At 35.1% G+C, this 14612-nt stretch overlaps 1 protein-coding gene across 1 annotated transcript in view; it reads right to left on the bottom strand.

Annotated features, from left to right (window-relative positions):
* SNX14 (sorting nexin 14) overlaps positions 1 to 14612 on the bottom strand; it is a 57493-nt gene that overhangs the window by 31926 nt on the left and 10955 nt on the right. Inside the window, exons 6-14 of the mRNA XM_009282701.1 lie at positions 11406 to 11493; positions 7354 to 7438; positions 4924 to 5080; positions 4546 to 4621; positions 3651 to 3695; positions 3480 to 3560; positions 3221 to 3335; positions 1142 to 1297; positions 729 to 853 (exon numbers count right to left, since the gene is read on the bottom strand). Of these exons, the coding sequence (XP_009280976.1) occupies positions 729 to 853; positions 1142 to 1297; positions 3221 to 3335; positions 3480 to 3560; positions 3651 to 3695; positions 4546 to 4621; positions 4924 to 5080; positions 7354 to 7438; positions 11406 to 11493 (928 nt within the window). The remainder of the gene's footprint in view (positions 1 to 728; positions 854 to 1141; positions 1298 to 3220; positions 3336 to 3479; positions 3561 to 3650; positions 3696 to 4545; positions 4622 to 4923; positions 5081 to 7353; positions 7439 to 11405; positions 11494 to 14612) is intronic.

Below are 14612 nucleotides of genomic sequence, written 5' to 3'. Positions count from 1 at the left end.
ATAACGCCAAGTAAGGTAAGTACCCGTTCCCAGGACAAGTCAATATATTCTGCCTCAAATAAATGTGAGAAGCTTAACATGCAACCTGATTTATACACACAAACTCTAAAAGGGAAGAGAATTCAGACTCACCCCTGCATTTGAAGTGTTTCCTATTAGAAGGCTTTAGGCAGCTGTGGGCCCAGTGTGGGGATTTTTTTTTTTTAAACTTGCATTCAGAACCTAACCACAGAACAATCTCAAATGCCTAGTAAATTGCTTTGAACGACCTTTCTGAAAACAGACACCTGACTTTTAACTGCTGGAATGCATAATGCTAAAGGTACCTAAATAGAACCTTTGTATCTTTCTTTAAGTACCATTTTATTTTAAAAATTAAATAAAGAGATTCTTAGAAGTGTTCTATGCCTATCACACAGATTACTTTTGCACCAAATTTGCAATCATAAAAGAAGGGGCGGAGAGGATTTTGTAATAATAGTGATATACACAAATTGTTACATAAAAAAATGAAGAGTTTTTTTTTTATCCTGTTGATGATGTGTTGAACTAGAATAAATTCAATTCTCTTACTGAGATTGGTCCCAGCTCTGGCATGCTAACTAAAGTGGAAAAAGGAGACATATTTTTCAGTTCCACATGCATGTGACTGCTGTAAATAGGGTATCCTAAAAAAAAATAAAATACAATCTTGCTTTAAGACTACTCTTCAAATCTTTCACACTTACCTCATCACTGTGACAGAACATGGGAGTAAAAACGTTCTCAAGTAGAGAAAGTACATGCTCATAAGCTTCAAAAAGACACCTCATAGTTTGAAGTTTCACAACATCCACATATGGACCTTCAGCAACTATAAAAAAAAATTTGTAACTATAAACAGATATATATATATGGACATATAAAGTTTAGGTTTTTTCTGGTCTGAGTTTGTGATTGCTTTGCAAGCTATTGTAAGTCTGACAAAAAATAGAAATAAACTGACAAAACTAGGCTTAATCACAATATAGCAAGGGGGTAACAATTTTTAAAACTATGACAAAAGTAAAGATTGATCATATTTAGATGAATCAGTCTTCACTTTATTACAGAATGCTGTTTAAATTCCAGTGTAAATTATTCCTTTCAAATTCAAACTTACTTCTTTGAATCTCTTCCACAATAAAAGGGTCAAATCTAATTTTGTCAATGCTTTCATCCAAACAATAAGTTTTATAAATTTTCTGTACTTCCTCATGAAGAGACATCTTTTCAGTGTCTGATAGTTCTGGTCGCAAAATTCGGTCATTGAATTCCTCTGAGAAGTAAAGGAAAGAAAATGCATTTGTTGATCCACTTGGCTAACGAATAGCATCTTGAAGCAACCTATAAAATCAACTCATTTTCCAGCAGATATAGTAATTTGTAAAACTTTTAAATGAATAGAAACAGAAGACATCTCAAAATCTCAGGTGAAAAAGTAGCTGTCTTCTTATTAACTACAATTCAGATTTGTTCATAAAATTATTACTAAAAATATACTGGAATTAAAACTAATTATTCCTTATCACACTAAAGATAAATCCATGAAGTTGTTCCTGGCAGAAGAATGAATCAGAAGAATGAATTTTTTTCTTCCTACATTACCAAATTGTAAATTGTAGTTTTCTTTTAGCATGATTTCCAGTTCATGCTAGACACACACAGCGCCCCAACAGCCCTTTATACCAGTCATCTGCCTATTCTGCTGCTATTTCATTCCTAAGACCGAACCCATCATAATATTTTCAATAATATCTTTAATATCAGACTAACTTGAGAATTAACTTCCCCTGACAAAATAAAAATTCTATTCAGCACAATTATTGTGCAATCCTACTTGATTTATTGGCTCATCCCATTAATAGCATGACTACCAGCCAGAAAGAAGGGAAAATAAGGTAGCATTTGATTCATTTTTCAATTAATAGACAAAAACAAACTTCTTCAGAGAAAGTCTACCAAGACCCTTCTGGGGTTTTTTGGGTTTATTTTCCTCAGTAAGCGCTTCTTATCCAAAAAATTTCTAACAAGTGAAGAACCACCTACAGTAGACAGTTTGGGACAGCAGAACTTGAGAGACCTAAATCTCATTCCTTGTTTTATAAGCTATTATAGACTTGCCACCTATGAGAATGCAAGAGAAGTTTAGAAGGAAGAAAATGCTGAGGTTTACCCAGAAAAAAGATTACTCATGGGCAATAGCCACAGTTTGAGTAAACTTCCTGCTAGAGGAAGCAGCTCTAGAGAGCTCTAGAACAGTCAGCTTAGAACCCCCTGCAGGTACCACCAGCATTGAAAAGGTAACTGCTTTGTGGTTTTTTGGTGAGTTTTTCTGACAGAAAGCCAACATGTTTGGAAGGATTATAAGCACATAAGAAGCTGCATGCACAGAGATTATTTATATTTCTTTTATGTAACAATTAATGATTTCTGCAGTATTTTAAGAGATTAAGTCTAATTTAATTTCACATCTTCCTGATGTATGTATGGCCTTGGGATATGAAGACACACCCATTATTTCCTATGCAACACAGAAATACTTGTTTACTAAAAACAAAAAAACAAAACCCCCATTATTTTGGTAAGCCAGTAATTAACTACTAGTTGACCAAAAAAATTGAAATAAACCACTCTAACTTACAGAAACTTCACAGAAAACCTTATCATTGGAAAACAGAAGGCTTTTCAAACAACACTTGTGTAATGATAAAACCAAACGCACGCTTCGTAACCAAGGTACAGGTTACTGAATAGAAGGTTTCAACACCTTTAATGTTCCTGTTATGTTTCTGTTCTTTACAGAAATCAGAATTTTAAAGCTAAAAGAACATGAGAAGCTTTTCATGATGAACAGCTCATTTTAGTAATACTTTAGTAACCACATATTTAAAAAAGACAGTTGTACTTTGTATCAGTGGCCAGAACTTTTTTCTTACAAGAATATTCTATTTTAAAATGTCCAACCTGTATCAATAAGCAGAAGTACAATTAAGACCTACAGTCCACACTGACATTAATGTTGCCAAGATTAGCATTCAAGAATTGGGACATATTAAAGTAAGTGAACACAGATCCTGAAAGGTAATCTCTTGCTTAACAACGCTGCCTAGTTCTGAGACTGAATATTTATTTCAACGTGCAAATGCTTAAAGCTTTTAAAGATCATCAAATACACCTCAGCACACATACGTAATCTTACCTACGGTCAGGCAGAACTGCAGCACATGGACTGCCCCCTCCTGTTTCAAGAAGTTCATAAACCGAAATAAAAGGTCTTGCTGATCTCTGATCTCCTTTAGCTCCAGTTTCAGGACCTTAGTAGGTTAAAAATGCAGTCAGCCAATTTTCAAACTTTCAGTGAGTACATAAATAATGCAAGGAGTTGTAGAACAAAAACAACGGGTAAAGTAAAACACGTATTCAAAACAGGAAAGTAAATAAATGTTGCCTTTGCTTACAGACGGTTTTTTATTTCTTGGCTCTGCAAATTTCTGAAGGAATGGAACCAATGAAGAAGTAGGTTCAGTTGCTTTCTCAGGCTGTAGAAAAAAAATGACGAGACAATTGGGTAAGAAAGCTTCCTTAATGGGTGAACAAATTACTACTGTTTTAACTTTGTCAGTACTCACTGGACTATCATCAATGAAGATCAGCAGCAAATGGTTGACAGTGTCCTGCAGGAAAACACAACACAAAGTTACTATTAAAGAAACTCAACAAATCAGATGAAAATCAGTTCACTACTATGTTATGCCCAAGTTTAAACCTGTGATTATATTAATACTTCAAAAAAAATCCCAAAGGCTGGCAACACATGTTTGAGAATTAACCTTCAACGGTCTCTTCAAGTATTTACAAAGTCAGGGAATTTCTGAAGAGACCTGCACAGAAACATTCTTTACCCAGTGGAGGAAAGCTCTAAAAAGTATTTTTACTGTTAGTGCAGATCTAATGAACTACTAATACTTCCACAGCTACAGTACTTTCTGCTTGCAGCTAGGCGATACCTTCATAAGTATTGCAATTTTGCCCATTAAAATACATGCATAAATAAAATAAGAAATGGCAGTGTTCCATCTTTAGAAATAAATGCCCTCTTATTTGCAGAATTAAGGACAAAAGAATTTATTTCAATACAGCTGAAAAAAAAGCTGGTTTACTTACACTGCTATAAAGATACATACAGCTAGAGTTCAAGTAATTGAGCCCTTGGTTAAATGTAGTTGCAGCAATCTGAAGGTGCTTATACTAGCACAGAATTCTCCCATTTGACAGGAATTGCAGTCCTTCATTAAAAATACATTAAGAGATCATGCCAATACTGTATTTTAGTCAGTTCAGTCAGTTAAGCACTCAAACCAGTTATAATGAACAAAAACATCAGCCACAAGATTTCTTTCTTTTACCCAATCAAAATGCACAGCAAGTCCATCATAGTGCATCATTTGCTCTGCCACAACATACTTAGTAGGAAAACAGTAATACTGAATAAATTAAGATTATTCCTGTGCTCCAAAGTCTTACAGGATCAGCTAAGAAATCCATTGAGGGAAGGAAAACAGAACCAGGCAGAATCTCTCTTATCAGAAGAGCCAGGGATCTGAAAAGGAAAAAAAAAACAAAAAACAAGAAAGAAAAAACCAGAACCAATACCAGATTACATAATTTTCTAAGTGAAATTTCCAATGCCATTATATTTTACTGGGAAATATTTTAGTATTTAATAATATCTTCAGTGTGCTAGAATATTTTTAAGACCAATCAAAAAAAAATCATAAGCAAAGGGATAAGAAAGAGGGATGAGGAGGATGACTTTGGAGTTCATTCTTTCACTCCCCAAAATTATTGTACTACATAGTATGCAGATACTTTAAAGAATACAATTCTAAATAATTTCTGTACCTGCACTCTGTTGACTTTGGGGGCAAAATATAAGGAAAAAGAAGTTCAGTAAGTTTTCTTAAGTAGTGAAGTTCATCTCTTCGGCTTCTCAAAGCAACATGGAGTTCTGGTCCATATTCTTCTAAAGCAGCTTGCTGTAAAAATTCTGCATTTTTTACTGCAAGTAAAAAACAGTATTACGAGTTGTTTCAGCTTTTTCTTATCGTGAAATATGAGGTGATTGCTTTTCATTTGAGCTAAAAAGTTAATACTTTTAGTACATATACAACTGCCAAAGGGATACAATGTTGAAACTTTACAAAAGAACCTTGGCTTAGATTTTGAAGCCTGGCTATGTAAAAATAAAACCTCACACTGACGTAAGAATTCCTTCACCAAACAACTGCAGTTTGCATGGTTTCCAGAATGTTTTCTCATTTATAATTTTTTAAGAACTCAACATCTTGATTCTTCTAAAAAACTGCGTTGCCCAAAGTCAGCCTCTACTTGTTTTTTTCCTGACGTCCTTCACCATCTCCCATTTATTGGGCTTCTACCTATTGACTTGCCTACAACACAATTTGAAATCAACATAAACTTAAACTTTTATTCAATCCTGTTATATCTGTTTCCTGCTTAGAATATTTAGAAACAAATGTGAAGGAACACAGATTTTAAACACAGCGTAAATCAAACCAAAACCAGCACAGGTATCTGCAAGAGTGCTGCCTCTTATAAGTAGCTGTACAGAGTTGAAAGAATACCCGGCTCTATCAGATTAGAAACTATACATATTAATTAGAAGCAACAATGTTATATTGCTTCAAATAATTTCAAAGGCAAGAACTGAGCTGTAATAAATCACACCTAGCTGCACTAGCAATTCTTAGCACAGCCTCATGCCAAGAACCACACCAGGCACAGGTCAGGTTCATACCTGTTACCAAGAAGGTTAAAGCTTGTTTCCAGCATATTGAATTTAGTACAGAAGCCTGCTAGCCTGTCCTTCACAACCAAGAACCAGGAGTGGTATCAGCTGATATGGGGGATGCAGGAATGTATATTGCCTGATAAATCTGCCTAGTTGGTGTCACTGAAAGCAGAGAGCAGGCATGCACTCTCTGGCAAGGACAGGTAATGGATCATGGAGGTGTCTGTGCAAATAGTGAGGAATTACTAAGAGAGATAAGGGTAAGAAGAGTAGGAAAAAAGGAAATGCCCCCTAAAGCAATAATTTGAAAAAGGATTTAGAAAATAAACAAACAAACAGAAAAGGCTAGGCTTAACTAGCAACCAAAGCAAGGCCTGAAAGCTGCCTCTGAATCATGTTTTACGGTGGCTGGTTTAGCAATGTTTACTAGAAAGCACTACTAAAAGTAATTTTCAGCTGCTACTTCACATATCTGCCTTCAGGGAACGAGTCTTTTCCTTTAAAACACTGAAGAAAATGGCTGTATTTTCAATGCCGTACATTTAATATACAGTTCTTTGCTGCTAAAGAAAAGTGTTTCCAAGTCTTTAGTAGAAATCAAAGGAAATATGACATCTGGCATAAACACCACTGCAAGATAATCTAGTATCTTGAAATTGTTGTTGTGCCATTAAAAACATCTAATGTGATCACACTATGTCTCATTATTCATGTTATTCATCACCCGCTACTCACAGGACCAACGGCATATATTTATCGATATCAAGCAGATGTTTTGAGGGAAGGGAGGAAAGTTCATGATTCCAGTGAAAGTAAACATCTATGCTTAAAAGTTGGATGAAACCACATTTAGTAGATACAGCACTGTGGAACACAGCCAGTGAAAAAAATAAAGATAACTATTTTCCAACAGCAAGTGTTCTATTTTCCAAATATTCCTTCAATGTGTAGTTTTAATATAATTTTTACATTAGGCTTGTGAAGATATTTTTATTTGGATAATAAATAATTATGCTACTGCTCAAAGTCTCTCCATGGCTTATAAACATAAGCCTAACTTTTCAACATATTGAACAGCTCCACTAACTGCTCATGGGAGTGTGCAGATGTGAAATCATTCTAGCTATAAGAGTTACAGTTACAGTACAGTGCACGGACATGCAAATCCTTTCATTTATAATTGCTCATCTGGAATACAGAGGCAAAACTTCAAGAAGCATTGCTAAATGATCTTCATTGCTCTCAAAAGACAAAAAACACAATCCTGTTTACGATACAGAGAAAGAAATTTAGTATTTTCAATGTGGGGAAATGAAAATCAAAACTAAGAGATTATTTGTACTGTAACTTTTTCCCTATTTGTCTTTACAACCTCCAGAAGAAAAATGCAAAAGGATCACTTTTTTTTTTTTAAAAGAGAAGGCAGTGAAGATGAAAAGATTTAGCAAATATAATAACAAACATGCAAAAAGAAACATTTATACTTGCCCTTTGAAACTGACAACGGATTAAGTCTTTACCTTTCTGCCTGGCCTTGGCTATCACTTCGATGTGTTTCATTGCTGCCTTGAGCATTTTCTTTGTTACAACAGTTGGAATATCCACCTAAAGAATAGTTTTAAAATAAAAACAGAATTGTTCTAGTTTTTTTCCCCAAATTTATTACAGACAATTCTATGATTCTATGATTCTAAGTATCAAACATATTAATTTGCTTATATGTCCCCATTCTAACCATAAAATGAACCCTTAACAACCCATGAATTCTCTAGGTGAACTGACAGTATGCTCATTCTTCTGGGCAAAGCATACAACATCATGTAGAACTAAATGCCATAAACAATACTGTTAACATATTTATTGTCAACTTGTTACCATTATGATTCTTCCATTGCAATAATTACAGTAATACAGCTTGATTTCCAAGTCACAGTATATGACATCTAGTTCTACGTGAAGATTTGGCCACCAACAAAAGCAAGTTAACTACTCTCTGCTTCTAGTGCTCATGTACCTTAACCCTCAGTAATCATGTCCACAAGGACTAAAAGCAAAGCGAAACCCTCCACTCTATGTATATGCAGAAAAAATGTCCCAGCTCAGGTGACAGCAGAACCAAAAGAAAATTTGAGTTACTGAGTCAAGATGACCGTTAGTGCCAACAATGATACCACGTGATTCCGGTCACAGGTCAAATGCTCCAGCCCCAACCATCTTGGTGGCCCCTTGGTTGAAGTTGCTCCACTCTATCAATGCCTCTTTTGCAACAGGGAGCCCCAAACTGGATGCAGTATCCTAGATGCCATCTAAAGAGCACCAAGTAAAGGCAGATAATCACTTTCCTTGACCGATTGGCTCTGCTCCTGTTATACAGCCCAGGATACCGTTGGCTGCCTTTGCTGCCAGTACACACTGCTGGCTCATACTCAGCTTACTGTCTACCATGGGGCCAGGTCCTTTGCAGCAGAGCTTCTCTCCACAGCCAGTCAGTCCCCAGCCTGTACAGTTTCAAGGGATTCTTCTTTATCAGCTGCAGCAGTTTCCACAGAAACTTACCTAGAAACTGATTTATCCTTTGCATGCCCTTTAAGCAAGAGCAAAAGACATCTCCAAGAAGCAGAAACATGCAGTTGCAAATGTTCAAATTTTAAGACTTCTGAACATGTTTTTTTTCCTAATGGAGTTTGTCCCTCTTCAATACTAAGTCAAATAAAAAGACCTTAAGTAATGAAACAGAAGCATGAAAGTTCTCTCCAGACAAGGAAAGAGACAGTGTAATTGCAAAGACCAGAGCTGAGAGAAAAGCTGGGTTTTTTTATTAATTCGTACAAGAAGAATAGCATGTATTCTTGCACACTCCCCTGTAATATTTGAGGCACACAGCTATGACCTGACCTGGCCAGCCCAGACAAGCTAGTATAATTGACTAGACCTGCCTAAAAGTAACTAAATAAATTAAGGTCAACTCCTATTTACAAGCAAGAAAGTAGGAACTTCTGCTCATCAATGTAAAACCCTGTCCTTTGGGACTCGCATTTCAACAGTAATTTCAATAAATCAAGAGTTTCCTATGGAACATAGGGATAGGGGAGTGTTTATTCCTGCAGAGGTAAGTCAAAGAGCACAGCAAGCAAATTGTTATCGACACTGTAGCAGACACTATCGACTTTTGACAAAGATTTCAACCAGATGCAGGGCTATCTACACCACACTGTACAAAGGGAAACCCTTCACTTTCCCTTCAAAACCCATAACCAACCCAGAAATGGCCACAACAAGGAAAATCCAGATTAAAAAAGAAAAAAAGAGCAAGATAAGTATTTCAGCATATACTTAAGAGCTGACTGGCCTTAAGTGCTTCTTACTTTTTTCAACAACCATGCCTCAAAAAATCCACCTAGGCAGCCTTAAACAGAAAACAAAGGAATTCTTTTCACTGAAACAGTTTGTAATTTTAAGTCTTAATTCAAAAGTAGAAGATTCTTTGGCAAAGAAGTATAAAGATAGAACCTAAAAAAAGGAAAAAAACAGTCTTTTTTCTTACACATAGTAGTTCCTGAATTTAAAAATTTTATCTCTATTAGCTAGAACCAGTGCTTTCAAGCATTTAATAATAAATCCAAATTAAAGTACAGCTGTTTGGCAAAGGTATAAGACTATTTTATTTTGCAATCAATGATGAATTTCTCCTCAAATGAGGTTATAAAGGACACTGTATCAGAGCTGAAAGGCTATAAAACATTCTGTCATAGCCCTTTTCAGCTAACTACTGAAGCTTTAAATTAGGATTCCTACAATGACAAAAAGTTGGTATTTTATTTGCGACTTGCATATCAATGCTGATTTCTACACACAACATTTTCAGTAGTATATTCATCACAGCTATTAGTTCAGCTGTCTGAATCTGTATGTGGGCATGTGCACACACAGAAACACTTGTTCAGCAGAAAAAAAAGTATGAGCTGAAAAAAATAGCGTAGCATGAGACACCATGCTCCCCTGCATGACTGAGCATGCCAAGTTTCAATTTTGTTCCAAAACACAAAGTTACTACGAGTATCTTTTTGCTTGAGATATCTGCACTGCTTCACACAAAGAGACAAAATAAATTATATTATTCTGTAGGATGGATACAAATAAATCTGAACATTTGTAAAGAGAAATGCATTTCTGTGATAGCCTTTATTTTGTAGTTCGTCTGACAGTGCTTAATACTTGTACATGTCTTGAGTTTTTGTTGCACATATTGTCTACCCAGATACATAGAATTGAATATATTACATTTGCTTCATTACTGTCAAAGGCAGATATAGTAAATTAATACTCCACCTAAACATGCTAGAGCTGATCTGAGATAACACGATTAATACCTTATTACACAATCAATAGAGGAGACATCATCATTTTCTGAATCAACAACGGATCTACGAACAATGCAACTAACACCTGCATGTTATTACAACTCCAAATTAAATTTTAAGACCTTGCTCTAGATTTTCACTTTGAAAGATTTACTCCACACCTCTGTATTATGTCTGCACTACACAGACATTTCCTAATCTTCCCCCATGTTCACTTTAAAAAGCAACATGCTTGAGTTAGAGTAAACAAGAAAATCATCTGGATTTGATATATAACAAGGACAGAATCAGGCTGTTAATCAATCATGACAGAGTACACATGCAACTTGTAGCTCAGGAAATATTGCTGTTACTAAGGAGGGGAAAAAAGATACACGTTTATGGTAGTTGCTCCAACAGAGGGGCCAGCACTGAGTAAATCTGGAAACAGAGTTAGCAATTCTTCCTGCTTAGAATAGCCAGAAATTTAGAAGCAGTTCCTGTAAAACAGACTTGAAGCACTTTATCAGAAAACAGAGTATATGTGCCAGTATGTTAAACACAGCGAATAAAAAATTTGAATCTTTAGTCTTCAGAATGTTTCTTAAGAACTACATTAATTTAAGAACCATATCTGTTTTAATTCTTATAGTAAGCTATTCATTTAATGACAGTCTATTCTTTATAGACAATGTAAGGACCTTGTCTGCATTTAAAGAAGTCAAGCAAGCAGAAGCTATGAGACAGGTACACTGCTAACTGTTTTCTAATAGTTCTTTTTCAGTAATTCTCAAAATTGTTTCCACTTGGATTAAGTCACTAAAAGACAGCTAAAAGATCATCCCAAGGTTTTAATAATGCCTTGCATTGGTGTAAAAAATAAATCCATTTGCAAGAATCATAGAATGGTTTGGGTTGCAAGGGACCTTCAAAGATCATCTAGTCCGGCCCCCTGCCATCTTTCACTAGATCAGGTTGCTCAAGGCCATGTCCAACCTGACACTGAACACTTCCAATGATGAATCTTCAAAGGTGGGTTATAACCAGGAATGGGATAAGCTCCAGAAGGAGGGAACAGATAACACAAAGAAGAAATTTAGATGTAAACTGCGTATACTCTCTGTAAGACTGACTTTGGAATCGCCATTTTAAAAAAATTAAAGAACTCACTACAGACGGACATCAGTTATTTCTGATGCAAAAACAACGTTAATACCTTTAAGTCACCTTACCTTGTGAATTCTCCGAACTAATACAGATGCAAAAAAACGCAGCGTGCCTCTCAGTTCATCCACTGAGGATTCATCATCAGTAATATTTCTGCAGTGTTGCAAAGCATGTCATGTAAGAAAACAGAATAAAATACATTTATATCAATCCAACCACAACACATTTGGCACTACTAAAAGCTGGAATAAGAACATTCAACGGTGACACTTCAACTGGTATTAATCGAAATGAAAGCTACCAAGTGTGGGCAGATTGAGCAGTCTTCTATTAAAGTAAAATACACAGCATTCCCACTATGTTTGTGCACACAACAATGGCTTAAGAAATATGTCAGTAAATTGGAATTATATACCAATTCCTGCTCTAATATACTGTCTGTATGGTTCTGACCGAGTAAAATCTTAACTTAGTTTCCACATATGTGAATGCTTCCTAGTTCAGTGGCATGAAGTGAAATTGAATTAATATCGGCAAAGCCTTTGGAATAAGAGTACTGCAAGCACATACCCCAGCTAAGCTAGTCAAAATTGGATTTTCCATATTGCATACTACAAGACCTTCTATACTCCAAGATTCCAAATAATTTTCTTCTGTTTTAGTACAAATCTGGCTTTGTTAACCTCTTTTGTTTAAGTTTTATTATAAAATTGGTATTTTCTCATGTATCTTTTAATGAAATAGGTACATCACTTATATTTCAGCTCAGCCTCTTCCAATAGAAAACTTTCATTGGTATTTTTTCAACAATTTCTAAAACTTAGATGCCATTTAATACAATAATATTATCTTTTTTTAACTATAAAATTGAGCCTATTTCTGGTCTAAACAGAGACTGCCATTTCCTAGAAGGGAAAAGAAAGCATAACACAGGAAAACAACAAATGACAGAACTTATTTTTTGAAACGTTGATCTACTTTTGATGTAGCATGAAACGTGAAACCATCAGTTGCAAAGAAAACAAAACAAGAACCTCAATCTATAGCCACTTGGAACAGAATTTAAATTATTTAACTTGGTTTCCACTTAGAAACAAAGAAATAAAGAAGAATTAAAACAGATTCCCAAATCACTATGTCAAAATACCATCTAAACTTACTATCTGGCTTGCCAGTTTCCATCTGCTGCAATAAAGGATGTTCAGTGAAAAATCATGGTAAAAATACTTAAAAGTTGATTCAGGAGGAAAAATACCTAATTCCATGTCTTTTCTGGGAAACTGAATGAAAATGGGAAATACACTAAGTCTTAGATGCAGAAACTGCAACTAAACTGAGTGGAAAGAGACCATGATAACAGCATTCCACAAAATGCAACAGAAAGAATAAAAATCCACCAGCATTTAAGCATATATGGACATTAGAGTATAACTAAAGATATTGGTAAAACTGCATTATAATAGCTGAGTAAAGACACAACAAAGAAAGTTACATCCTGCCTTAGCTAATGACCATATGTAAAAGCCATCACAGTTTTTGGTAGTAAATGAGTTTGCAGATGTAGTAAATGCAAACACTATTTGCATTAACAAAATCAGTACAAGCAACAACAGTACATTTGAAAAATAAAGATTTTATGCCTATAACATCATTTTACATTTTTCAGCATCCTATTTTTCAAAGCAATGTTAGCCTGGGTAATACAGCGTTCAAACACATGTTGAAGATGAACTGCTAGGTACAGATACTGGTGACCTGACAGTCAAAGTATGCAACTGATTGCCTGAAAAAGCACCTCAAAGAAAGCAGCCTGGCATAAGGAATACAATCATCCTCCAACAGCTAATCATACGCAGATAAGAATACTGCAGGGGAAGGTTTGGTTTGTTTTAAGATCAGCAGCTGACACTTTGGAAGCAATATAGTTAGCAAATACCCACACTGTCAAAGGAAGCCAAGGGATTAGCAAACAAATTGTATGACTGTATTACTAGTATTTGACAGACAACAAGATACATGAAGTAATTTGGACCAAGAAGTTGTTGTTTTATTGACACTTGGATAACTAGCATCTTGGCTGATTCTACTTGGACATGACTTTATGCCACGTACTTTCACAACACGCCATAGGTTTGCAGAGACATTCTTTTAATCACCAGCAGACTGAAGACTGGTGAAAAAAACATCAACAACCTATAAAATCTCAAATCTCTAGTGACACAGTGGAAGGTCCAAATAACTCGCTTGGAAACATTTTAAAAATTGGCTGTATTTTCCCAGAATTTGAGGAAAAACTTAAAAACACAGCTGTCAGTGTAACGGAGAGATTTTCTAAAAGAAAAAGGCTCAGTCTGTTAATTGTAAACAGTTACTGAGTTCAATGTCTCAAGAGATACACCCAACTGCTATTGCATGCAAAGTCTTACGGGATCTACTGATAAATGAAAACCATATACAAATACCAAAGTGATTTGTTTTTTCCCTTGTGTGTCAATTATTCTTATGAAATTTGGCCAACTCCTATCAAAAAGATTAAGAAAATAGGTTGCAAGCTGATAAAACTGTAAAGCTGTGGTTTGTAACTCAACAAAAATCCTGAATTTTTCTTGCATTAAAAATAGAAGCAGCACCGTATGTGAAAACACTGGGTTTAGTCACTATCAAATAAAAATGTTTTCATAGTAATGCATTACAAAAATGTAATTACTGGATTCTAATCTAATCTGAGAGAACTGGAGTTGCAGTAACATCAGTGACCAAAAAAAATTCAGTAAGCATAGTGACTCATCCAAACTTTAAACTCTCCTATTTAAAATGAGGTCGGTATAAGCAAGATATTATATACTTTTATTGTACAGCATAAGCAATAGACTCAGACCAGTGTTTTGTAGCTCTGCAAACTTGGATTACTTACAACTATGCTCTATTCTTGTCATACAGTTGAAAAAATTCTTAAAACACAATATTTAAATATAACAAGTATAAATTCTTTGAAAAATACCAGACAAAAATTGCACCTAAGTATAACTACCTATTTCAGTAGAGTTCACTGAATTTTAAGTACTAATCTTCATTCCCCTAAACTGATCCAAGTTTAGGGATGTTTGCCTCTAAATTTTAACCTGCTAATAAAGTATTACAAATTCTTACACAGTTTATTAATGAAACAAACATAAAAAGCAGCTTTGCCCTGCTTACAGCATTTTATTTCCTGAGCAATAAATCTATGATTTTTATCTTGCAACATACATTTCTGGTAAGTGTTACACTGC

This window comes from Aptenodytes forsteri, unplaced genomic scaffold, assembly GCF_000699145.1.
Source record: "Aptenodytes forsteri isolate BGI_AS27 unplaced genomic scaffold, ASM69914v1 Scaffold245, whole genome shotgun sequence".
Lineage (NCBI taxonomy): Eukaryota > Metazoa > Chordata > Aves > Sphenisciformes > Spheniscidae > Aptenodytes > Aptenodytes forsteri.
Note: the sequence above shows the minus strand (reverse complement) of the source record. Positions and strands in the feature narration are given on the sequence as shown.